Source organism: Notechis scutatus, chromosome Z (assembly GCF_049901735.1).
Source record: "Notechis scutatus isolate UNSWTSFEM ecotype Mainland chromosome Z, rNotScu1.2, whole genome shotgun sequence".
Classification (NCBI taxonomy): Eukaryota; Metazoa; Chordata; class Lepidosauria; order Squamata; family Elapidae; genus Notechis; species Notechis scutatus.
Window position 1 is genome coordinate 136,972,155 of NC_142025.1, and position 26,189 is coordinate 136,998,343.

Consider the following 26,189-nt stretch of genomic DNA (forward strand, 5'->3'; position numbering starts at 1 on the left):
ACAGGATGTAGGCAGTTCCAAGTAAAGCTGCCTTTTACAATTGACTGATGGTAAATTGTCAATGCTGGTGATACTCAAGTGGTTTTCCAGTTGTTCTGGGATTGCACCCAAGGCAATTATTACAACCTATTACTATTGGTACTATTTTTGCTTTCTTTTGCCACAGTCTTTCTACTTCTACTTTGTATTCTGTTATTTTTTCTAGTTCTTTCTCTTCCGTTTCTCCAGATACTGCTTTGTCCACTATCCAGATTTTTTGGTCTTATTTATCAACAGTTGTTAAATTTGGGGTGTTATGTGACAGGCACTTATCTACCGTATTTGCCGGCGTATAAGGCGACTGGGCGTATAAGACGACCCCCAACATTTCCACTCAAAATATAGAGTTTGTTATATACTACGCCGTATAAGACTACCCCCTCTTCACACACCTTCCACTTTTGCACTTTTTTTTTTTTTTTGCACTTTTCTGCTTTGGACAATTTTGAAATGAGCTAATCCAATTTTGAACCAAGAATATGCAAATAGCTATGGAGTTTAGAAATGAGTTTTAAAAATATTTTTCATTGCTTACCATTAAGCGTAAAATATATTGTAAATAAAATGAGAACACAGGAAACGTTCTCTTCTCAATACAGCTGATCTCTCTCTCTCTCTCTCTCTCTCTCACACACACACACACACACACACACACACCAAAACCCGGACACTGAAAAGGCTGCCAAGGAACAGTATATTCAATGCCTTCTCTTTAATCAAGAAACAAGGAATTCCTTAGAATCTTTTTTTTTCCCCAAGTGGCCCTCTTTAAAAAAAAAATGGAGGTAACACTTTCATTCAAAAAGTCTTCCAGTATCTGGAGTCGCTCAGACATATTGAAGTGAGGCAGGAGAGTAAGTGAAATTTGAAATGATCCAGCTACCGTTTTCTTCCCCTCCCGCCGAAGGCCATTATCTCCACGTCAAAAGCGAGCGAGGGGAGGCAAAGAAGCCAAACACGCTAAAAGGATCTCTTTATTTTCCTACACAAGGTCACACCTACTTTTCCGCATTCAAAGGACAACCTCTCCTCACCACCACCACACACACACACACCCCAATACCCGCAAACAATGTTCTGGGCATTAATCACCATTGCTACATTAACCTGGTAATTTATACCCTGCCTCCCCCCACTGTTGCTTTGACGGCAGGATTTCACACAGCGGGCGCTCGCTCGCTCTCTTCTCCGCTCTCCCACCGTTCGCACATGTTGGAAGCACCGTAAAACCTGATAACCCACCCGGGGCTCCCCATCCTTAACCTACAGCCGCCCGCATGCAAAACCTGCGTGCAAAAAGAAAAAAAGAAAAAGAAAAGTACGCCGCACGTGAGGATCTTCGAATCCTCTCCTCCCCCACACCGCTAAGGAAGGAAGAGGGGGAAAGGTTGCGCAGCGCGTGGCGAGTGACACCCGCCACACACACACACACACACACACACCGCCCCCCCAGCCTCCCTCCCGGCTGCAACTCAAGCTCGAAGTGGGAGTCGGAGTCCTCCCGGCATATAAGACGACCCCCCACTTGGAGGCATGTTTTTCAGGGCAAAAAAGTCGTCTTATACGCCGGCAAATACGGTATTTGAATTCTGAAATTCCAGAACACGTTAGTTTCTTCATTTTCTATTAATTTGTCTATTTTGTGATTCCCACCAATTCCTGCTTGCAGACAAATGGTACTTTCAAATATTCCAATGCACCATTGTTGCTCCTTGTCCTGTTGTTTTTGGTCAGACTGTAGTATCTTGCAGCAGCTAATCAGGTGCTCCACTGTTTCTTCAGCTTCTTTGTGGGGGTGGAATTTGCTTCCTGTTGCTGTCTTCTGAATTCTGACTTTGGTAGTTTTCAATTTACTGTCACAATTAAGCCCCAAATTTCTATTGCTAAGTGAGATATTCGTTAACTGAGTTTTGTTCCAATTTACAGCTTTTCTTGCCACAGTTGTTAAGTGAATAGCTGCAGTTGTTAAATTAATAAAACAATTGTTAAGTGAATCTACTTGCCAGAAGGTCACAAAAGGAGATCACATGACCCTGGGGACACTGCAACGCTCATAAACATGAGCATCTGAATTGGGATCATGTGTCCACCTAAATTCTGCAACAGTTCACAAGTTCCTTTTTTTAGTGCCATTGTAATTTCACATGGTCATTAAATTAACTGTAATAAGTCAAGGACCACCTGTACATTTCTGAATGCTTGGTCTTGTGCAACCACAATTAGGCCCTTTGTCTCTTTCTTTAACTTCCCTGCTTTTAGCCATTGCCAGGTCTGGTTGTTATTTGCTTTGCCTACTGTTTTTTTTAATGTATTGGCCATGTAATACTTTGCCTTCTACAGGTTGTCCTCAACTTACAACAGTTCATTTAGTGACCATTCAAAGTTACAATGGCACTGAAAAAAGTGACTTATGGCTATTTTTATACTTATGACCATTGCAGCATCCTCATGGTCACATGATCAAAATTCAGATGCTTGGCAACTGACTTACATTTATGATGGATGCGTTGTCCTGGAGTCATGCAATCCGCTTTTGTGACCTGACAAGCAAAGTCAATGAGGAAACAAGGTTCAATTAACAGATGTGTTACTAACTTAACAACTGCAGTGACTCACTTAACAAGCTTGGCAGGAAAGGTCATTAAATGGGGCAAAACTCACTTAACGAATTTCTCACTTAGCAACATAAATTTTGGGCTCTGTTGTGGCCATCAGTTGAGGGCTACCTATATTTTTATTCATTTATTCATTAAACATGAAACTCAGTCAACTGAACATTTAAAAATGTATCACAAGTATCATTGACTGGCGCTGATGGTTGATATGGGTTGCTGCCATCATCCTAGGTTTCAACCAAGTATCTTAAAAAGTACGATGTTCCAAGTAGTACTGTTGTGGTTGTTATCGCACAGTCAGCCAGATGTTCAGACTGGGTTTGGCATTTTTGTCTACTTATTGAGTCCTTCCCAAGGATCTGGGAAAGGTAAATCTAGATACTTGATGGTGTTACATATATCGTTGCAGGATAGAAGCTGTTCCAAGTAAAGCTGCCTTCTTCAATTGACTGATGGCAAATTTGTCAATGCCTATGATATTCAAGTGGTGCTCCAGTTGTTTTGGGATTGCACCCAAGGTGCCTATTACTATTGATGCTTGCCTTTGCCATAGTCATTCTTTCTATTTGTAGGTCTTTGCATTTTGTTATCTTCTCCAGTTCTTTCTCTTGTGTCTGCTGTCTCGAGGCACTGCCACATCCACTATCCAGACTTTTTTGTCTTTCTTATAGACAACTGTTAAGTGCAGGGGGTCATGTAGTGGGTGCCTGTCTTTCTGAAGTCCCAGAGCAATTCAACTTCTTTTATCATTTTCTTATATATGCAGCAGTGTGAAATCAACCAATTCTTTAGCTAGTGTCATTGTTGTTGTTGTTATTATTATTATTTTATTCATTAAACATGAAACTCAATCAATTGAACATTTAAAAATGTATCACAAATATCATCAACTGGCTCTGATGGTTGATACAGGTTGCTGCTAGCATCCTAGGTTGTTGTTGTTGTTGTTGTTATGGTTGTCATACAGTCAGCCAGATGTTCAGGCTGGATTTGGCATTTTTATCTATTGAGCCCATCCCAAGAACCTGGGATAGGCAGATGTGGATTTTTGATGATGTTAAAAATATTGTTGCAGGACATAAGCTGTTCTGAATAAAGCTGCCTTTTCTAATTGACTGATGGTGATTTTGTCGATGCCAATAGTGTTGCAGTGGTGCTCCTGTTATTTTGAAATTGCACCCAAATTGCCCTATTACTATTGGTAATATGCCCTATTACCTTTGCTTTCTTTTGCCACAATCATTCTATTTCTGTCTGCAGGTTCTGTTTTATTATCTTCTGCAGTTCTTTGTCTTCTATTTTGCTGTCTTCAGGTACTACCATGTCCCTTATCCAGACTCTTTTGTCTTTCTTATTGATATTTGTTAAGTCTGGGATGTTATGTGGCAGGTGCCAGTTAGTTTGAATTCTAAAATCCAATAGAATTTAGCTTTTTTATTGTTTTTCCTATATATGTAGCAGTGTAAAATCATAGCTACCAGTTTTTTAGCTGGTATTGGCATTCATATGTATCAAATTCTTCTGAAGAACCTAGGATGTTACAATCTATTAGTTTTAGTACATGGGCAGATCCAAACAGCACAGCCTTTGTAATTAACAGATGGAAATTTTGTCAATGTGCAGATCTTCTAAGTCCATCCAAGATTTTTTGGTATGGCACTCAGTGTTCCAGTAACCAGTGTCCTCATGGCGAGATGGGCAGCAATTACATTTTATAAATAAATAAAAGAAACAAACACTGGGACTCCACACTTTTCTTTTTTAACTACAATTAAATCTGGTGGGTTATAGATCAAGGTTTCATCAATTTGTGTTTTGAAATCCCACAATATATTAACCTGCTCTTTTATGCCTACCTTTTCAACTATATGTTCCCATCATTTTTTTATTACTGGCACATGATAATTATTACAGATGATAATTGTATAAGTTTTATTTATTATTACACATAGTTATTATTTAAAGCTTCAAAGTAGTTTCTTATATAATGTTATGTAACCATCATTGGAATTCAGAGAAAAGTGGTGACACTTGTATTGGGTAATTGATGAATATATAGTGCTCTAGAAATATCCCATTGCTATCCTTTAACACATTTGCAATGAACTGGAAAAATTAAAGAAATACCAATATAGTATGGAATTTACCTCAGAGCAGAATGTAAATTAGAAACACAAAACATAGTTTCTGAATAGATTATGTTAATATTTTACTGTGCAGATCATTTGTCTTCATCTTTGTCATCTTCAATCAGTGGTCAAACTTGGGAGAGATATTTCTGCAGCAGGGTTTGGTCTACATCTGCTTTTAAAAACCTCCCCTTTTTTAGATATCCAAGTGTTTCTTGTGAGATCTTGACTTCCGACGTCACACAGATAAATGATGCGCTGGGTGAGGATGAATCTCTCCTGCGACGTCTCTATGGCTTCCTTCAGAGTGGTGGAATCCTCAACCCTTTGTTGGCCAGCTTCTTCAGCAAGGTTATGGGGATTCTTATCAACCGTAAAACTGATCAGGTAATGTCTTAAAGGCTTTCTGGACCACTAAAGAAAGAAATACATCTTAATCATAATTGATAACTTCCTTCATCACTAATCATATGATTTATCTCAAGAGTCTTCTATCATTTTTCTTTCTAGTTTGTTCATTCATACACACAAAAGGCAAAGACTCCATTGAAATAGCATCAGCTCATGGTGACTTCATGGGTGTATTCACCTAGCTTTCTTGACACAGTATGGAAGCAGTTTGTTATTGCCTTCTTCCATGATATACTTCAACTTCTTGGTGTGGTCAAGTTCTTCTTGTGTTCTTCTGTCAAATACTAACCAGGTTACAATGGATTAGTTTTCAAGTTCATTGAAGATGAGCTAGGGGCAACTACCTAACCAAGTGGTATAGTCACAGAGAGCTTAGAAAATAACTTGTAGAAGACCTAAAATATACCTTGTTATGAATTTATTGAACCAATTCAATCTTCAGTAATGTAAATATAGCTCCTATATAAAAAGATAACATCCTAACACATTAATTATTATGTAAAAATAATGTAATACATTTTAGTAATAAATATTTTTATTGAGAATAATTATTGGATTATTATCAAATGACCAAGTTTCTTAAAGCAAATGATTGGCTAACTTGTAAAGTAAGGTAATGTTCAAAACGAAGATTCTCTGTAATCTAGCAGCTATAATATTTGTTTTATCCTGCCCATCCTTTAAGGACGTATATCCCATTTATCTTTATAACATTTCAGTGTGCTAAGTTAAACAGGGGTGACTCATTTGAACTTCATGGCTGAGTAGGAATTTGAACCTAGGGATACTTAAGCATAGTTATATGGTTTAATCATTATACTGCCCAAGGATTGCAAAAATGTGGACTTCATGATTAGGCTAATATGCGATGTGGCCCATTCCTGTGCATGATTGTTAACAAATTAACGATAGATTCAGCCATATGTAATACGTATTTTCTTTCCCTGATGGGGGAATTGATTATTTCATTCCCATATTGAGGACAGAAATTTGTAGGGCCATTTGTTTCCGAAGTGGCTTTTCCCCCCTTTCCCTCAACCCTAATTTGTTTGGTTTTTTCCAGATAGTTGCCTTCTTACGTAAGAAGGATGACTTTGTCAACCTGCTGCTACATCACATTGGTACCTCAGCCATCATGGACCTCCTGCTGCGACTCCTAACCTGTGTGGAACAATCTCAGCTTAGGCAAGATGTATTCAATGTAAGGATCCAGCTGTAGGCATTCTTGTCCACTTCTCTTTCCTTCCTTGGAAGAGCAAGCAATGTAGTTTTCTATATTGCCTTTGTTATTTTGGTCAACTTGTCCAGAAATGTGATAACCAATTTTGGAATGGTATTATTTCCTTGTTCTGTGGAGGTAAATAATTAAGTAAAAGATCTGGTGTGTTAGTCAGTCCAAACCATATTATAACTGTATCATGCCCTAGTTTTCTTTCTTATGAGCAATAGCCATTTAAAAGACTTAAATGGATTATTATAGGTATCACAGTGTTCTGCTGCATCTTTGCCAAGCAAGAACCATTTCCTGCTAGTCAAGGATTAGGGATAAAAGCTTTAAAGGCAATGAATACTTTTTAACCTATTTATGTAGAATAACCACCAGTTGAATCTTCTGAAATCTTGATAATTATTTTTTACACGTATATTCCTTATTTTTTCTCTCTTTTTTGTTGCTCAAATTTTTTTACGAGGTTTTTTATTCTTATACTAGTAAACATAGCTCAGTGATAGAATTTTGGGGAAAGGGTGAAGTATCATTAGAATTGCATTTGTCCCTGAATAAGTTTCAATGTATAAGTGGGGTAGAACTGAAACATCTTTCTTTAGTCTTACCATTCTTTTGATTTCATTATCCGAAGTGGCTTAATGAGGAGAAAATTGTGCAGAGGCTCATTGGGATGATCCACCCTTCAAAGGATGACAATGTAAGTAGCAATTACAGTTGTAGAAATACTTGTTTGTATATAGGTTGTGTGCAATGTTCATCATGCCATTGAATTATTTTCTACTGGCCAATAACAGTAGATGAAAACTGAAACAAGCATTTGCTTCACTGTAGTTCTGGTATATTGAGGAGCTGTTCCAAACCTTCATGAAGCTTCTTTTTTCTTGTTCCCTCTTCCCAGCAACATTCCAATGCTTCACAGTCTTTGTGTGACATTATCCGGCTGAGCCGTGAACAGATGATCCAAATCCAGGATAGTCCTGAGCCGGACCAGTTACTGGCCACACTTGAGAAGTGAGTGCTAAGCACTGGCAGCAGGGAACAAAAGAGGCACCATTGCCCTTAGGTTAGAAATAAGTGTCACTCTCTAACGCTGCAATGAATTTGAAAGAAGAAATGCCTGTTTATCAAAATTCACCTCATTTTTAATATTACTGCTACCGTGTTTCTCATAAAATAAGGCCGGGTCTTCTTTTTTGGAGCCCCGAAAAAATGGCTAGGACGTCTTTTCGGGGGTGACTTAATTTCCTCCCCCACATGCACCCCAACCTAGAGCACCCCATGTGCACTCACCGCTCCACAAGGCTGCTTCTATCGGCCGATGGAAGCTCCCGAAGGCAGAGTCACCAGCCGCTTCTATCGGCCGGTAGAAGCAGCATCGTGGAGAGGTGAGTGCGCATGGGGCACTCTAGGTGGGGGTGTGTGGGGGGGAGGAAATCTATCGGCCGGTAGAAGCGCCCTCACGGTGAGCGCTCACACACACTCCCCTCGCCACGAAGCCGTTTGTATTGGCTGATGGAAGCTCCCGAAGGCAGAATCACCAGCTACTTCAGGGTGAGGCATGGCTGCCTGCGGGGTGCTCCTGACAGGAGCGCCCCACGCGCACTCCCTCGCCACGAAGCTGTTTCTATTGGCCGATAGAAGCTCCCCAAAGGCAGAGTCACCAGCTGCTTCTATTGGCTGGTAGAAGCGACCTCAGGGCGAGCACCCCACGCACACTCCCCTCGCCACGAAGCCACTTCTACAGGCCGATAGAAGCAACTGGTGACTCTGCCTTTGGGGAGCTTCCATTGGCCGATAGAAACTGCTTCGTGGCGAGGGGAGTGTGCGTGGGTACTCACCCTGAGGCCGCTTCTAACAGCCGATAGAAGCGGCTGGTAACTCTGCCTTTGGGAAGCTTTCATTGGCCAATAGAAACAGCTGGTGACTCTGCCTTTGGGGAGCTTCCATTAGCCGATAGAAACAGTTTCGTGGTGAGGGGAGTGTGTGTGGGGTGGTCCTGTCAGGAGCGCTCTGTGGGCAGCCAAGCCTCACCCCGAAGCGGCCGGTGACTCTGCCTTTGGGGAGCTTCCATCAGCTGATAGAAACGGCTTCGTGGCGAGGGGAGTGCGTGTGGGTGCTCACCCTGAGGCCGCTTCTAACAGCCGATAGAAGTGGCTGGTGACCCTGCCTTCGGGGAGCTTCTATCAGCCGATGTTCTATCGGTAGTAGATTGGGGTATTCTAGCCTAGGCTACCTGCAGGGTGCTCCTAAAGGCAAGTTTTCTCCCCCCCCTTCCCCCCCCTTTCTCTTCACCTCATGTAGTTTTAACCAATGATGTGAGAACTGGCGGAGAAACGCATGGATTAAATAGGCCTAAATTTTGGGGGCGGGGCTTAATTTCACCTCATGCCTAGAAATCATGCTGGGCCTTCCTATTGGTGGAGGCCGTATTGTTGGAGAAACATGGTATCTATATAGTACTAAAGCTCTTGTTGTTGTGACCTTTAATTGAGTAAAATGGTGCAGCATAAGGCAACAGTTTTTGAATCAAAATACCTCAATTGGGCTAATGTACCGAGTATGTCCAAAATCCTGGACCCCGACTCTCAAGGGTATGTAATTTAGGAAAGTTGTGACTGTTTCAGTACTGCTGTACTGCTGTTGAAGTCATATGATCATTTTTAGCATTTTGTGTCAGTTTCCCAGCCAATCTCACAATCCCCTGTTCCTTCTCCCACCCAGCAGCAGTCACTTACCTGCTTGCTGGGAAGAGAAGAGAAGATTTCCTGTGCTCCCTGCCAGATGCTCACAGGAAACTTAATGGAGGAGCTGGCAGGAAGTCAGAAGTTGCTTCTCCTCCTGCTTCTGTTTTGCCCATTCTATTTCTTTGTTTAGGTAAGGAAATATCTCTGAAACAATTTGCCAACAGGGCACAGGTTGTGTCAGCTGGTACTCCATTCAAAATCCAAAAAAGAAATACTTAGACTCCATTAATTAGAGAAAAGATCTCTTTTACTGGAAATCAAGTGGTAGCATCAAAGGAATTCTGAATCTGAGAAAATGAGCACATAAATCACATATACAAAGTGATGGCAACGTTCCCACCCACAATAGTTCAAACTGTCCATCCAATTAAAAGTTGTATGTAACGTCATGTGGGCATCTTCAGGTGGTGATGTGGCATCTGTCCGTTGACCTTGACGTATTTTGATAAAGAGGTGCACTTGTGCATAGCAAAAGAAAGAAGCATAAACAAGGAACTCCCCCCCTCCCCAACTTATACAGTTTATTCTGAAACCTCCAGCTCGCTTCCCATAACTATTTCACCCCCGTTACTTATGACAGCCGAAAGATGCAAAGCAAAGGAAAGAAATCTTGAAGACTGACTGTCCAGTTTCAATTATAAGCGGAAGAGGGAACCTGTATTCAGTGGTGTACATTCAAGTCTATATCGGGACCAAGTTCAAGCCTATATCAGGAGCGAGCAATCAGTTTTATCTTTCATTGGGTTACCAGCACTGCAATCCCAAAAGTGAACAGAATTTACCCAACTAAATTTGATTTAATATATTAAATATAGTTAATATGATTACTTCCCCTGTATTTAATATCTTTTCCCGTCTGTCACATTATCACATTTAGCTTATTGGCAACTGCAGGAGGACTCTGGGAATTATACACAAGTTTTTCTGAAAAAACATGTATATTCAGGCTTTGAACTAACTTCAAGAGTACAATACCATTGTATTTGTCAAATGAAAACTGAGTGGTGGTGTTTTACTCAGCCAATGTCACTTCTTAATGAAAAGCTCCTGGCTTGGTTTTTTTGACTCTGCGTGCTATGCCTCTCTCCTGTTGTTAAAATGCCTCCGTTGGTATTGAACTATAACACATCTTGGTCTTAGACCAGCAGCTCCCAACCTTTAGGGCACCAAGACTGGTTCTGTGGTGAGAGGTTTTTCTGTGGACCTGAGGAGGCATGGTTCTTTGTGCAATAGTTAATGCTAGGGAAGTGGATTTTGTAGTTGGTTTGATGGCAAAAAGAAGAAAATGGTGCTGTTCAATCTTCATCAGGAAGGTGTTTTCATAATTATGACATAGCAATTTTGTCACATAATACACTAAGAAGTTACTTGAAGAAACTTCCCCCAGCTCATTAAAGCTTCAAATTAAACTTTCACAGTCATTCTGCAGTTATGGAGGGCTTGTATAGCTGAATCACACACATACAACAAACACACGTACACCAATTCTTTGCGTCATATTGTTTGGAACATTACAAAGCTGGAGCGCACAGACATTTTCAAGTTGAAGATCATGTGTGGCTTTTTATTGGCCACAATCCAAAGAGGGAATAAGACTAGGCTATAGAAATAGGCAAGGCCAAGATGAAAGCTAGATTTAAAGTAACTAATTTTCACAAATTATGTTCAGTTAATTAGATTCATTCCCCTATATTTAAAAATGTTAGATTAGTGGCAAGACACAACAAAGCTTTAATTATAGGGCGGGTGTGCAAGCTTCTGGTTTATTAGCCTTTTGAGCATGGTGGGGGGGAGGAGATGAGCATCAATTACCAGGAATATCATTTGATAGGATCATTGGGCCATTTTTCCATTATATGTTTCTTTTGCTCACAGTTATGCTCAAGCACAAAGCATCTGCACAGAATATTGTTTCAGAATTTTGGAGCTCAGAAGGGTTTCAGGGTCCTCACCTTAAGTGTGAAAGTTGATGTTGCGACATAGTTCAAGACCAAGGATTACCACATGGCTAGTACTAAAAGTTTGTCTCTCTTGAGCTTCGTCTATTTTTTGGTTCAATTCCTAAGTTTTTTTTTTAAATCGCATTTTTGTTGCTTTTTTATTTTCCCCCTTTTTATGTGGTTTGCCTTTATCATTGTGGCATATGCAAAGATAAAAAAATATAATAGCCAGGTCTAAGATCATGGGACAGTTTAGTAAAAACAATTTCCATTCCTGTGCATCCAGACAGGAGACAATTGAGCAGCTGCTAAGCAATATGCTGGATGGAGAACAGAGCGAATCTGTCATAGTCAATGGGATCCAAGTCTTGCTGACCCTGCTGGAACCACGAAGACCCAGGTATGTAGTAAATGAGGGCTGTGAGAGCAAAATATTTGTTACATTTAGAGGAGCAATGTAGAGCCAAAAAGCTTATATGAAATATTCCTCAACAAATGTATATAGCAATACCACTTAGGCTTAAATACCATTTTATAGTGCTTTACAGCCTTCTCTAAGTGATTTATAGAGTCAGCGTATTGTCCCCAACAATATGAGTCCTCATTTTATCCACCTCGGAAGGATGGAAGGTTGAGTCAACCTTGAGCCTGGTGGGATTTGAACTGCCAAATTGTAGGCAGCTGGCTGCAGAAATAGCTTGCAGTACTATATAGTTGGTAGCAATGTTATATCCTGTTGGTCATGTTTTTTTCATTTTAAAAATTATTAATATCTGGTTATTCCTATCAGCAGAAATCCTCAGACAGTACCTTGTGAAGGCTATAATAAGTGGAATAGGGCTATACAAACAACCATGACTTTAGAAATTGTTGCTGATCTTTTTGTTTCTCTGCTGCGCAAACAGTTTCTTGTTCATAGTTCTGTAATTCCCACCACATAAATTAGGTCTCTGGCTATTCCAGTGTTTTTTCCTTCAAAGTGATTCTCGAACAGGAGTGCAGAATAGTTCCCTTGTTACATTTGATTTGCATCAAAGAGTTTACATTCCCTTAGCAAGAAAGGTGGACAGTGAGAGGGTGTATTGCTATAATATGTGCATCCTTTGATCTTCCTTACAGGAGCGAGTTGGGTGGCATAGGGGGCTTTTATTGCAATATGGAGGGGCAGATGGAGATGACTGCTCCCAACTGTGAAGTGGCTTCCAGCCAGGCCAGTTTGGGCACTCTGCATGCCATCAAACAGCGTCTCAGGGAGCTTCACCGGCTGCTCCTCGATCCACCAAAGGTTAATAAGAATGCATGCACATGGATGTCTATAGGCAAGATGAGAATACAATTGAAACAGCAGGGAAGGAAGTAGTGGTGCCAATGGCATTTTAAGGGTTTCAGAATGTTGGTTGCAGAAGGATTCCCCTGTCTCCCTCATGGAACCTTCAATGTGTTGCCATAGAAAAGCACTACGCAGTCCAAGGGTTGGGGAGTTTAGTTTTATCAAGACATTTGAGAATAGCTGCTTGGGAATTAGTAATGAGTAAGTTAAGTGCTGGCTGAACTTACCATATGAAAGAACATATGGCCAAGCAATGAAAAAATGCTGGAAATGAATTTTGTATCTTAAAAAAAAATCTATGTATATTCTTAGGGGAGAATTATTAGTTTGGAAATAGGAAGAAATTTTGGAAGGTACCATAATAGTGGAGCTGTAATTCTTTAATTGTGGCTGAGTAAGATTTTAAATTGTGCAAGGTCTTCTGTTTTACGTCTTAACTGCCCCTGCCTATTTCTCCAAGAGAAAAATTTTGGCCTTGCCCATTCAAGCTTTGGAATACTGGGGGTGGGTGGTGGGGTGTACATGCAAGATGTTCTTTTTTTTAAAAAAATGTACTTTTCCTCTAACAGAAAGAAGCCCTGCAGACTACCTGGGGGGTCCTGGACCCACCTTTAGGAAACACTCGTCTGCATGTAGTGAAGCTGCTGGCCAGCTCATTGGGTACAAGCAACACAGCACTGCGGGATGAGATCATTGAACTTGGGGCCATTGACACTATGTTGGTGAGTATCAATACTGCCTCTTGTTTGCTGGGATTTCTGTCTGATTGGTGGGCGAACCATTTGGCTGACTCTTAAAAAAGCTCAAGCACAGTACTATCTATAAGTGGTTTGCTGCCCTCTTCCTTTTTGAGTAGGAGGCAAAAGGCAAGGCTGTGTAACATTTTGTAGCTCAAGGACCATGCTTGGCTTGTGAGAGACATTTGTGGGACACATACAGAAAAGTGAGCCAGCTCAGAATCAATCCCAGTACTGAACACTCATTCAATGATTATTCAAAGTTACGACAGCAATGAAAAATGAGACAGCTGGTCCTTAAAGTTGCAACCATTGCAGCATGCTCACAGACATGTGATCATGATTTAAGGGGCTTGGCAACTGGCACGCATTTTGGATGGTTACAGCATCCCAGAGTCATGTGGTTGCCATTTGTGACTCTCACAGCCGGCTTCTAACAAGCAAAGTTAGTGATGAGGCCAGCAGTAGCAAGTTTGAGGTCAAATGATGTCACATTTAATGACCTATGGTGATTCTCTTTAATCAGTGCGGTCATGTAACTTTGCACTTAATGAACAAACTGTTTAGCAACAGAATTGCCAATCCCAATTGCAATCAGTAAGTGAGGGCTACCTATAATGTCTCCTTATATATACTGACAAATCAAAATTATTAATGTAATTCAATTTATATGGTTACCATACAAATTTGGACAGTTCATAACATTAAAAATAGTTTTAAAAATCCTAATGATAAAAATATCCCCAAAAGAAAAAGAAATGACAGAAGACATATAGTGTGTAAACACCTATGATATCAGAATCAAAATTCATTTCATAATAATTAATAAATATTGCTGGCTCATTTTATCAATGCCCAGGGGAGCAGCTGGGTCTTCAAGTTATCAAGATCCAACTCATTCAGGATTTAGGGGCGAGATGAGGCACCTGCTGTTCCATAGGGTGGATTCCTGGATGCTACAGAATGGCAGTATTTAATAAATGGGATATAGAATGTGTTAACCCTTCTGATATTATGGAGGAAATAGAAATAGATAGTACTTCAACAATGCTGGACCTGTGCCTTGAGGGCCCTAGAGCAGGGCTGTCACGGCCCACGGGCTGGATGCGTCACGTGCTAGCCACGCCCGGTTTAGCAAAGGGGGAAAAAAGTCCTGATATGTCACGTGACGCCTTCATGAAAATGTGAGTTTGACACTCCTGAGCTAGAGTCTTGACTTCATTGCAACAATCCAAACGAAAGGTTTCCAAGGCATGAGTATCCTATATATGGGGGGGGAGGGAGAGGGAGAGAGAGGGAGAGAGAGGGAGAGAGAGAGAGAGAGAGATAGAGAGAGAGAGAGAGACTCAAATCCACAGTCTTTCAGTCTTCTAGGGTTCAACCTCAGTCTCTTTCTCCTTACCCATACAACTTCCATACACTGAGACAGTACTTCCACAGCATCATTTGAGCAACCAGGAGGTAAAATGAACAGCTGGATATCATCAACTTGCTATTTATATCTAAACCCATGTGGCTGGATTTTTTAAATGCAATTTTTAAAAATATTACTGCATCCAGAAGCATTTTGTTAAAAAATAGTTGTAATATATACCCATTCAACAGATTGTCTAATTGTTAAATGATATTGCCTAAATAAGCAAAACTGAGAGAGAGCCAATTTGATCTAATAGTTAAGGTGTTGGCCTAGGAAGCAGGAGACTGGGAGTTCTCGTCTTTAGGCTTGAAAAACCAGCTGGGTGACTTTGGGCCCAACTCACCTCGTAGGTTTGTTTTTATGGGAAAAACAGGAGGAAGCAGGAATATGTTTGCCACTTTGAGTTGTATACGAAAAAAGAACTATGAGTTTAAAAAAAATCTTTAAAAAGCCAAACAAAAATAATAATCTAGGAATAACATATTAATATATATCTCCAAAATGTGTATTTGATAAGAAAAAATCAAATTATGCAAAGATTTTTCTTTTAAGTTTGTGATATAGCTACATAATCAATTATATTTCAGGAGCTGCCTCCATTAAAACTAAGAGCATTTCGGGTTTCTTTGAAACTGCTAGGTTTCTGGTCCATATTGAATACCCATTTTACAGGATGATTTAAAACTGCACCACGGCTCAATAAAAATACAAACCATTGAACACATACAGCCAGTGCTCCATGCTATACCATGTCTGAGGGAATATCTGGTGCTACAATAATTGGGGGCATTGGTTGAAAGGCATAAATAAATACCTATCCTTTTGTCTCTCACCATCAGGATCTCTATTTCAAGTATACCTACAACAACTTCTTGCACGCCCAGATAGAGGCCTGTCTTAGCAACATTTTCAGCCCGCTTGTTGGAGACGAAACAATAGAGAACCACTCAGAGCCCCACCCAGAGACTCCAGTCATCCAACATGTAAGTTATGTGGGTTGTCTGGGGTTTCAAGGTCCTTCTGTATCATTGATGAGAGAAGTACTCTACTTTGGTCCTGAATCCTGATGTTTGGAAATTGAAAAGAGATAAATTGAAGATTAGAATTATTTCATGATGGTTAGGATTATTTCATTTCTGAAAGGAACCATATACATTAGGAACAAAAGGAGTGAGACAACTTTGAAATAACAAGAAGAGGAGGGGGTTGTAGTGTCCTTGGTCTGAGCTTAGTTGTTTTCTTACAGACATTTCATTACCCACTTAGGTAATATCATCAGTGATGCAAACCTCACTCCCTTCTAGCATGATGATGTTACCTAGCTGGGTAATGAAACATCTGCAAGAAAACAACCAAGGTCAGAGAGCACCAAGGACACCAAAGTTCAAATCTGAGCTACAAATATTCTCTTCTGTTGGAAAAGTGAATGCCTGGCTTATTAGACTGGAAGAAGTATCTAAGGAAGTGGTTAACAGCTGGTCAGGTGTCTTGCTTTTTGACTTTGGGCAGAAACATCACTACCACTTTTGGCTTAGACTTTTGTGTTCAACTGATGAGCAGCGGAAACTTTTAAAAATAGCCATATAAAACCCTTCTAGTCTTTTATTGAGGTGTAAACATTGGTGTCCCTGTAATTAGCAGGTATTGTATCAATTGTCTCATGTTTTCTCCTTGTAGTTACTGCAGAAATGTCGCTTAATCCAAAGAATTTTATCTGCCTGGGAGGAGAATGAGCAGTCTCAGTAAGTAGTTATGGTGAAAGTTTAAGTGTTCTGGTTAGATATTTCTCCTGTTTCCCTCCTCTTCCTTCAGAAAGAGCCCCAAGGACTTTTTCCATATCTTGATCCTTCTTTGCTCCTTCCTTCATGCTTCAGGCCCCTGTTGCTTAGTCTTTTCTCATGGTTTTCATGGAGGTATTTACTGGCTTCTTTTCTTTCTTCACGAAACAGTTTCATTTGTTTTTCTCCAGATAGAGGTGAACTGTACTTTCCAGCATCTTTCAAATTGGCTCTGTTGGCTGGAGTTGCTGGGCATTGAAGTATTAATCTGGAGATTCTTTCTCTTCCCTGCATGCAGCCTGCCAATCGGAATAGCTTCAACTCATGAGCTCCATAGAAGCACTAAAGTCTCCTTTCCTCTTGTCATTTGCTTATTTCTTTTTTCAACCTATGCAAGTCATATCCGCAGCAACCACCAGCCTCCATTCCCTCTGTCTTCTCCTACAGATTGGACGGGGGAAGACGCAAGGGCTACATGGGGCACCTCACTCGGATTGCCAACGCCTTAGCTCAAGGTTCTGAGAAGTGGCCTCACTCAAATCTCATCAAGCAGCTCTTAAAAGGTAATGAGAGGGACAGCTTCAGGGGGTGAAGATTATGTTTCTTGTTAAGGATTAGCCAAAATACCTTCTTTAGCTGCTGAAATTAGCTGCTTTTGGAAACTTTGTAGGAGTTTGATTCCTGCCTTTTAAGAGGGGGAAAAATATGGGTTCCCATTAAAGTTTTGAGGTGTGTATGGCATGGAAGTAAGATCTACTGCTAAGAGAGGATATTTTCAGCTGAGGTGGAGACAGTAATAGGACAAAATATTATTAATATTCTGTATTCTGTAGTTTTATATCTTGAAAGGCTGGATTAAATTACTGAATGCATATAATTCTGCAAATGTTCTCTGTGTTTATATACGCGCAGTTTTTAAATTGGGAAAATTGCTTGTAGTCTTGTTAGGGATTAAGAAAGGATTTGACAAAAAATTTAGAGGGGAGAAATGCATCAAATAACCCAAATTAATTTTTCTCAACTTTATATGAAGGACTACAACTCCAGAATCCCCCAATAGTGGGCTTGATTAATAGTTACTTTTCATACTTCCATCCACTTGCTATGAACTTGCAAATTGCTGCACAATTATTTTCTGACTGAAGCTAGAGTTAGTACCTAACTAAAGATCTATACTTCTTGTTAGCCTAAAAAAAAACACCTTACACTATGTAGCCATAGTACCTGTTAAACACAGTTGACTGACTTCACACTAAGATGACTTTTTGATTTTGGCTTAATGTCCTGCATGAACTAAGGCACAAAGGTTTTGTCAATAAATCAATACGTCATGATTTTATGAAAGGACCTACCTGGCTGTGTTCCTCAAACAAGGAAAAGGCTGCCTCATTGAAAAAGAATACTAATTTCTTTGAGGCTGTCTGGCTCCTAGTTACTATGGGCCACTATTCTGACAACTTAGTGCTATTGCATCCTATGGATTCACTCAGGCTCAACCCCTATTGGGCCATGAGCTGTTGGGGACCAGGCTGCAAAAGTGGCAGGTGAGCACACGTGCACAATTGTACAAGCAACGTGCATGTATGGGTGCGCACTCCATTTATGTGAGCGGCAGGTGTGCATGCCTGCCACTCACACAAATGGAAATGCGCATGTGTCGCTTGCTGGCCATTTATGTGGAACTATCCCTTCTTCTGCCTCCCCCTTCCCTCCCTCCCCTTGGTCCACAAAGCCGGAAAGTTTCTCTGGACTAGCTCATTCTTCAATCTATTTATTTGCTTCTCCTTCCATTCCCCAGCTTTAGGCTACTTACATTTTCTGATTTTCAGAGATGCCTGAAGAAGACCAAGAACAATGGGAAAAATTTGTCTCGGGACCTTTATCAGAAATCAATAAGAAGAACACTGTGGATCTAGTCAGTTTTTCCTTTTTTATGCTTATTTTTTATGTTATGGTTGGTTCTATATAAAATCTCTGGCAGAGTTATGAAACCCATTCCGTCGGAGATTGAGAACTATCTTCTCTTCATTGAGAGAGGCATCTCCTAGTAATTTCACACTCAGCATGTTTCATGTCTAAACTTTAATACTGTCACGGGTTTTAGAAGTAGATTTATCTAGATGGCTCAGCTTGGCTAGTGATCTTTGGGAATTTACAAGTGAACTCCATATCTGTATTTCTGAGAATGCATCATATTTCCTATATAGCTAGGACCAGTAATTTAAGTCATCTGCAGGTATCACAGCTTCAGCCCTGGGTTCCTGGCGTCTTTGTCATACTTTGTCAAAATAGTGATTGAGGAGATAGATCCCAGTCTAACAACTAACCTGGGGGGGACATTGTTTAGAAAAGGAGGGCTTGTTCAACTAATCTGAGGACCTGAATCTCTGCTGAGAATTCAATATGTAGAGAATTAAAGCTTCTGTTAAGATTTATCTTGAAAACTGGGCAAAGATTTCTGGTTCAGAAAGAACTATGTCACTATTCTTTTCTTCTTCAGGTTAACATGCACAATCTCCACTCATCAAGCGATGATGATGAGAACGATCTCAAGGAGTTCAACTTCCCTCAGGAGGCTGTCCTGCAGCAGGCAAGTGGCCTTGTCCATTCCTGTCAGGAGGCATTTGTACTCCATACCCTTAATCACCTGTTTGCCATGTGCTTGTTTATTTAAGAACCAAGGGCAATATTTTTAGCTCTGTGGCTAGGTGCCTAAAAATGGATTGCTTGCTCCAAAAGTCCTCTAGTTATTTCCCACCCCCTCTTTCTTTTCCTCTACAGGCATATGCTGTAATTAAGTAAATAATCGACACATCAATAATGTCATATCTTTAAGCTGAGAGATCAATTCTCTGTGAGGGGTCTAGATTCTATATTTTGGTATGTTCCTTTCTGGCTGGCATCCATGCAGAATCCTTCGTTCCTCTGACAAATAGCCTCTCCTCTTTCAGAGGAATGTTCCATCTGTGTTATGAAAGTAGAATGCTTACGTAAGCAGCAGCGCCCACCTTGGAGACAGCAATATGTGTTCCAGCAGAAAGTTTTTGGAAAAAGATATTTATCCTGCTTCCCATGTTTCTCAGCACAATCACCACCTCACTTTGGAGGCAATGGATACAAAATCTTGGTATTCTGTTCTTTAATCTACCAATAGTAATTGTGTATGATCAGATTTGGGCATGTAGAAAATCATAGTAACAAGTCATGCAATAAAATAACAAGTCATGCAATAAAACATAAAACCAAATAAAATACATTAACCACCACCACCACCCGGCCCAATATAAAACTATAAGAAGAAGAAAAGCCAGCAGTAGCCCAGTAATTATGTTTCATTTTTATTATCTTTTTAACCATTACATCTTGTGCTCAGGATCAGATTGTTGCTATTTGGAATGAGTCCAAGCCAGATGTTATCTGTTAGGCTCTGTTGGAAAGTACATAGATCTATCCAGACAAAAGAATTTCCATACGTTCTTAGACGCATCAGACCTAATAATCATCTGTTTGATTTGCAACTGGATATATACATTTAATTAATAAATACAATTCTCACACCACTGTTTGTTTCCTTTTGAACTATTTATCATTCATGTTTATTTCCTATTATTTTTATAGGCTTTCGTAGGTTACCAAATGCAACAGATGACTTCATTCATTGACCACTTTGGTTTTCATGACGAAGAATTTGGCGAGCAGGAAGAGAATGTCAAGTTAGTGATGTGCTCACATTCTCCTTTGCCTTTCTCCATGCCCTGTTTCTAGGCTTCTTTTAACACGCTCTTTGGTGGCTGAGAAATGCCTTGCCTCTTGTGAGGACAATAGCATGGCACAGCTGATATTTGTCTACTCTGGAAAAGGAAGCATGTTTTAAGCAGGATCCAGAAGCAAGACTAAGGATTTCTAAAGCCCCACATATTAAATTATGTTCCTTTGGTCTGTGTATGCAAAGGAACATCTGCTTGGTCTTAATCTCTGCTGATTACAGCTTCATATAATTCAGTTGTAAATTCATTTATGAGAATTAAATTACTTACTGAACACCTTTCAGGAGCATTTGATTTGCATGTGCTTGTGCCTGGCAGTTTGTCATAGAATTACAAAGATGCATAGTCTTGCATCTTGCAGATTTGGTCATTCGTCCCAGTAAACAACCCATTGGAGATGTTAGATCAGCAATCCTCATCTGGACCATCCTGACATTATAACAGGATCCCCAGCCTTTTTGGACCTGTGAATGCCATTCTAAGAATATGTGGTAGATACTACAAGAATGCAATTGCTGGAGAACAGTTATCCTGTTCCCAAAATAGTCACAGGAGGGCATAAGTATTTACAAAATATGGATTTAAGTCATGGAATCAATTTGTGAACCAGATACATTCATGGAAATAGTGAATGCTCACAACTGGCACTTTGCTTTGTAACATTTTTTTTAATTAAACGAATTCTTTAAAATTCCTTTTAAAAGCCTGACAGAGCAAAGAGCTTATTGTATGCCAAAGAAGATGCCTTTCTTGGAACCTGTATCCCAACTGGCATGCTGGAGACCATAGGACCTATAATTTCATTTTGGTTATGGAAAAGGAGTTAGTGCAGATTTTACTGCACTAATTTTTACTCTGCTAGTTGCTGACTACAGGGAACGGTGCTCATTTCCATTTCAAGGACATTGAGCCAGCGCTGTCCAAACACATTTCCTCAGTCATGTGGCCAGCATGATGTCACAGAATGTTGTTATTTTCGCTCTGAAGTGGTACCTATTTATCTACTTGTATTTGCATGCTTTCAAACTGCTAGAAGCTGAGGTGAGGACAGGAGCTCACCCTGTCATGTGGCACTTGGGTCTCGAACCTGGGCTGCTGGCTTTTCAACCAGCAAGCTCAGTGTCCTAACTGCTGAGCCACCATGCTGCCCTAAGGAAGATAAAGTCAGTCAGATAAAAATACCTGGGAAAACCTTATCTGGGGAAGGCTAGCTAGATGTTCATGCCACCTCATTGAGACCCATAAGCTAGTATTTGCTTGGCTTCCTTTGAGAATGTGAGAGGATTTAGATTATATGAGTGGTGGTGATGCTTCTATTTTTGCCTTTGACCTTCCATTTCATGAAATCTTTGTGTTTCTTGACCTCTCTGAAAGGGGGAAATATGGAGTTTTATTTGAGCAGATCAAAGACTTTCCTAGTCCAGCATCCAATGGGCAGGTAATTGCTTTGAGAAAGTTCACAAGCAGGCAGAGAGATTTCCTTTAAAGTTTTGGAGGCCAGGATGATATGATTCTTGGAAATTGGATTTTATTGAATTAAAGCCCTCATCCCAGAGGCTCTGGCTCCTAGCTTGCTTTGCTCAGCTTGCCAAATGATACGAGCCTTTCCTGGAAAAGAGGAGGATGTCTTGATTTCTCAAGTCTTATTAGCAACTAAATATTTGATATTCTTCGATAAGGCTGTCCAGTCATTCCTATTTTGCCAGTCTGTTTTGTTGAGGCAGTTCCAGCAGGATGTTTGACCTGGGTGGCCTAATTATTGAAAGTGGAGGGGGGGGCGGATCTGGAGACTTTATCGATAGGCATCTCAGTCAATCTCCAGGCAGTTCTTTTTTTTTTTTCCTTTCTTCAAGCCTCCTGACCTCATGTGTCTGCCTCTCTTTCTTTCTCTCCTTTTTCATTCTCTTTTTCTGCCTATGTGGCCTGCAGCGCTCACTTCCAACGGTGGAAAAGGTAAATGCCAAATGCGCTGCTCTTCTTTTTTAAATACAAAGATGAGGCCAACAACACACACACACACTTCCTTCCCGTCTCTCCATACATGCACCACCTCAAACAAATACAAAGATTTAATCTTAAGGAGGTCAAAGTATATGAACGCTCAGAAGTATTTTGCGCAGATCCCAGTCTTTGTAATATCTTGGGGCATTGTCATCTGCTTCCTGAGGAATAAAATTAATTGAAACTGATCAACAGTATATGTGACTTGGAAAGCTGGTTCAAATGCTTGTCGAACAAGACAGAATATGGTTTGGACTCTATAGCCACTTTCTTTGATCTTGAGTATGAATCTGTTCTGTGGCATCTGTTGAACAGCTTCCCTTTCAATGACAGGTGGCCCCACTAAGCTAACTTTGGCTTCTCTCAATAAGCTAAGCAGGGCCAGACCTGGTTAAATGAGAGACCACAAGGAAACACCAGAATTTAGACTAGGTCGCAAAGTAATAAACAGTTTCCAAAAGAATGTAGTGGTCAATCAATATCCATTCCTCAACTCAAAGAAGATTTCATCCTTACTTAATAAAATGTTTCTTAATATAAGCAATAGCTTTCACCAGTCAATGCACAATTTTAAAATAAAACTAATACAGTAAACACTTTTTAATGTATATACATCAAAAATAAAAATTGAGCTAGTGCAAAGCAGTTTTAGATAAACAGAGTTTGAAATACATTGTGTAGCATTGAAAGTTCCATATAGAAAATGAAAAACTAAAAACATATCTGTAAATCTGTGGTCCACATGGAAAAGGGGCTTCAGGTTTAAATTTGTTGCAGGAAGACAGATAATATATTACCAAAGAGTTTTCTGAAAAAGAGATGACAGTGAAATATATGAGAACTAAGAATCCTGCCTAGGAGGGAGAAACTATGACTGTTGAAAGCTGATACTAGGAGTATTTTTATTTATTAAATAGCAGAAAGAATTCACATAGCAAAAATGTAGCTAAGATGAAATCACAAACTAAACTAAAAACTATCCTTTCTCTATTGGCTTAATTGTTTTAATGACCTTGGACAGGATACCTTGTTGCCTTTGCATTACAAGGATAACTACTACCGGTAGAATGTTTTCAACTCTCTCTAAAGTACTTTGGAAATGGGAATTTTACTGAAGAGTTTAGGAAAAAGAAGGGGGATATATTCCCATTTCAGCACAGCACATGAACCCTTCTTTTTTCCCCAATCTATTGTACTGTACTGTTTCCATCCTGGTTTCTAGTCTTCACCATAGTTTTCCTTTCTTTTTCTTTTTTTTGTTTCATTTCAGTGCACCCTTTGACAAAACAGCCAACATCACCTTCTCACTGAATGCAGATGATGACAGTGTAAGTGTCATTCCTTGACCTACCTCTCAGGGTTGTTGTTGAAGGGGAAAAACAGAAGGAATGAATATTAGACATGTTTGCCACAGGATAAAAATATACAGATTGGCCTTTCCTAATGACCCTAATTTAGATTGGGATTTCCATTGCTAAATAAAGCAATTGTTAGGTGAAATATCATGTGACTTTGCTGCTCAGCAGCAACAGTCACGAATGCAGTCAATAGGCAAAGACCTCACAATCTATGGAGATTCTCAGTCATCCAGATTGTGGTTATCCCAAAGGTGCTTTTTTCAGGTGACAACTGGACTTTCTTGTCCACACCCGTTTGCACTATTCAGGTGACCCTGAGGACACATATAAACCGCCAAATAGCCTCAATGACTCTCTTAAAAGGGGTGTCAAACTCAATTTCATTGAGGGCCACATCAAGGCTGTGATTGACCTTGGGGGTCCGGGCGGGCATAGGCCGACTTGGTGGGTGTGGCCAACAGGATGGGCATGGCCAGCTTGACGCCACTCCCCAAACTGCTGGCATGTTTCCTCTTCGCATTGGGTAGACTAAGCTGAAGCTACACTGGCTTGATCTTTCCTCTTCGCACTGGGTAGACCAGGTTGAAGCCACACTGGCCTGATCATTCTTGTTTGCACTGGGTAGACCAGGATAGCCCCGCAGGCCGGATCTGACCACGTTATGGGCCAAATCTGGCCCATGGGCCTTTAGTTTGACACTCGTGCTGTGAAAGAATGCAAATGACAGGTGTCTGTAAGGAATATAAATCCTTCCATTCCACACCATCCAGTCAAAGCTGAAGAAGCTTCTTGGGTAAGAAGTGAAATATTTTCAAAGAAAAAACAAGAAAGTCCATTTGTCTCTTGACCTTTGGCACCTTTGGGACAAAGACCTCACAGTTCTCCTGCCCTGCACAAATTTGTCCCATTGTCTCCTCCCCGGCTGGTTCTGGGTCGATCCCTTTGGCAGGTGAGACGGCTCTACTTAGCTGTGCTCGCCTCTTGCTGAATTCCCCTCACCTGGCTGTCTCCCACTTATCTCTGTCCTTTTGGCTGCCTTGGACTCCACCAGGTGTCCTAGGCCTGCCATCCCCAGCTGATCTGTGCTGTCTTGCTGTTCCCACTGCTGGTCCAGGATCATTCACTGTGTGAAGGCATGATCTCAGGGCACATCTGGTCCTCAAGCAGTGTAACCTCATCTGCTGAAGGTTGCTCACTGGGCCCAACTGGGAAAAAGATAGCAGGACTAAGGAGGCAGAGTGGCAGCGCAGGCAGCAGCTCCACAGGTGATGATGACGGCTATCTGCATTATGCAGGGCCTCCCCAGCAGTGGAGGAAGGCAAACCTCTCAGCCAAGGATGGCAGAAATAGATAGCAATGATTCAGTGATTTTAGGGGGAGCGGGGTTGCGACGACGGTTGTAACTTTGAGAATGGGTCATAATTGCCATTTGTTCTGCACCTTCGTAACTTCAGATAGTCATCTAATAGACGAGTCATTCAAATGAGGACAAATGAGGAGGGTAACAGCAACGAAGAGAACAACTGTATCTATTCTTTCTAAATTTGGCCGCTGCTCTGATCTGTCTTTGCTGTCCACTTTCTTGCAGCCCAACGCCAACCTTTTTGACCTCTGCTACAAGGAGCGAATTCAACAGTTCGATGATGATGAAGAGGCCGATGGCTCTGATGGGGAGGACATCTGGCAGGAAAAGGAGAGGACTATCACTTCGGGTACCTCACCGTCTATGACAGTCAGGTAGGGGAGAATCCATTCTATTAGCTTCCATCAGCACACTTTGAGACAAGGGTTGGTTTCTCTTGCTTATATTCCCCCCCCCTTTTCTTTTTTCTTTTCTTAAATACATGTCTTGTAGTAAATAATTCGTGCTTTTCTTTTCAGAGAGTTACAACTATGATTGGTTTATTATGGTTAAATCATCTTCCTTATTTCTATCTTAAGCTAACACATGCTTCTCCTGTTTTTCTCCTGCATGAAGTACATATGCTTTGATGGTTTCTGCCCTATTGTTCCATCACCTTTGCGTGGACACATCTCATTTTATGGACATCTTTTGCCTCTTTAGGTCAATCCTTTCATCCCCAGCCTTTGGTTAGGCTGGGTGAAGAATTATGCAAAATGAAATCAAACATGGATGCAAACTAGATAAAAATAGTGTGTGCTACAATAATAAATTTTATTTTGTTGGGAAAATCTTGTTGGGAAGGTTTTTTTTTTTGGTTTTTTTTTGCTGAGGGTGTGGCAGGCACATTCAGGCAGCCTCCTTCCCAGGATCCTTGAAGATTTTCTGCAAGAGGTTTCCATTTTACAGGGATGTTCTTTCCGTTCTATGTCTCTGCTTTCCCTTATTAATCAAGCAGAGGGAAAACCTCCTTTATCGTGTTTACCAGTAAACTGCAGGTCATATTTAGACCAAGCCCAAAGAGTGCTTCTTGGGTCCTGTCACACATTCTTGCATGCTGGGGCCTTGTCAGCTGCCCTCTTCTACAAAATGGGAATGAGCAAATAAAGCTAGACCGGATAATATGAATAGTGTTTAGCATAGCTTAAAGTGCTTAATAATACATAAGACTATTCTTAGTAGCCATGAAATTGAAGCTGAAGATGATTCAGTGTGCAGTATCAGCTTCTCTGTTCAAGGTCCAGACTTTTAGCTCTTATTACTCTCAACTGCATATCTTTCCTCCCTTGAAAA

General features: G+C 40.6%; 1 protein-coding gene across 14 annotated transcripts in view; it reads left to right on the forward strand.

Moving 5' to 3' along the window:
* Positions 1 to 26,189, forward strand: part of PPP6R1 (protein phosphatase 6 regulatory subunit 1) — a 70,638-nt gene that overhangs the window by 33,220 nt on the left and 11,229 nt on the right. For all 14 annotated transcript variants that reach the window (XM_087945584.1, XM_087945589.1, XM_087945583.1 and 11 more), the window contains 15 exons: positions 4,984 to 5,170; positions 6,258 to 6,395; positions 7,054 to 7,119; positions 7,321 to 7,433; positions 11,393 to 11,506; positions 12,226 to 12,391; positions 13,006 to 13,158; positions 15,430 to 15,573; positions 16,268 to 16,332; positions 16,816 to 16,931; positions 18,198 to 18,283; positions 18,869 to 18,958; positions 19,987 to 20,081; positions 23,407 to 23,464; positions 25,083 to 25,231. In XM_087945584.1, coding sequence (XP_087801710.1) covers positions 4,984 to 5,170; positions 6,258 to 6,395; positions 7,054 to 7,119; positions 7,321 to 7,433; positions 11,393 to 11,506; positions 12,226 to 12,391; positions 13,006 to 13,158; positions 15,430 to 15,573; positions 16,268 to 16,332; positions 16,816 to 16,931; positions 18,198 to 18,283; positions 18,869 to 18,958; positions 19,987 to 20,081; positions 23,407 to 23,464; positions 25,083 to 25,231 — 1,740 coding nt within the window. The remainder of the gene's footprint in view (positions 1 to 4,983; positions 5,171 to 6,257; positions 6,396 to 7,053; positions 7,120 to 7,320; positions 7,434 to 11,392; positions 11,507 to 12,225; positions 12,392 to 13,005; positions 13,159 to 15,429; positions 15,574 to 16,267; positions 16,333 to 16,815; positions 16,932 to 18,197; positions 18,284 to 18,868; positions 18,959 to 19,986; positions 20,082 to 23,406; positions 23,465 to 25,082; positions 25,232 to 26,189) is intronic.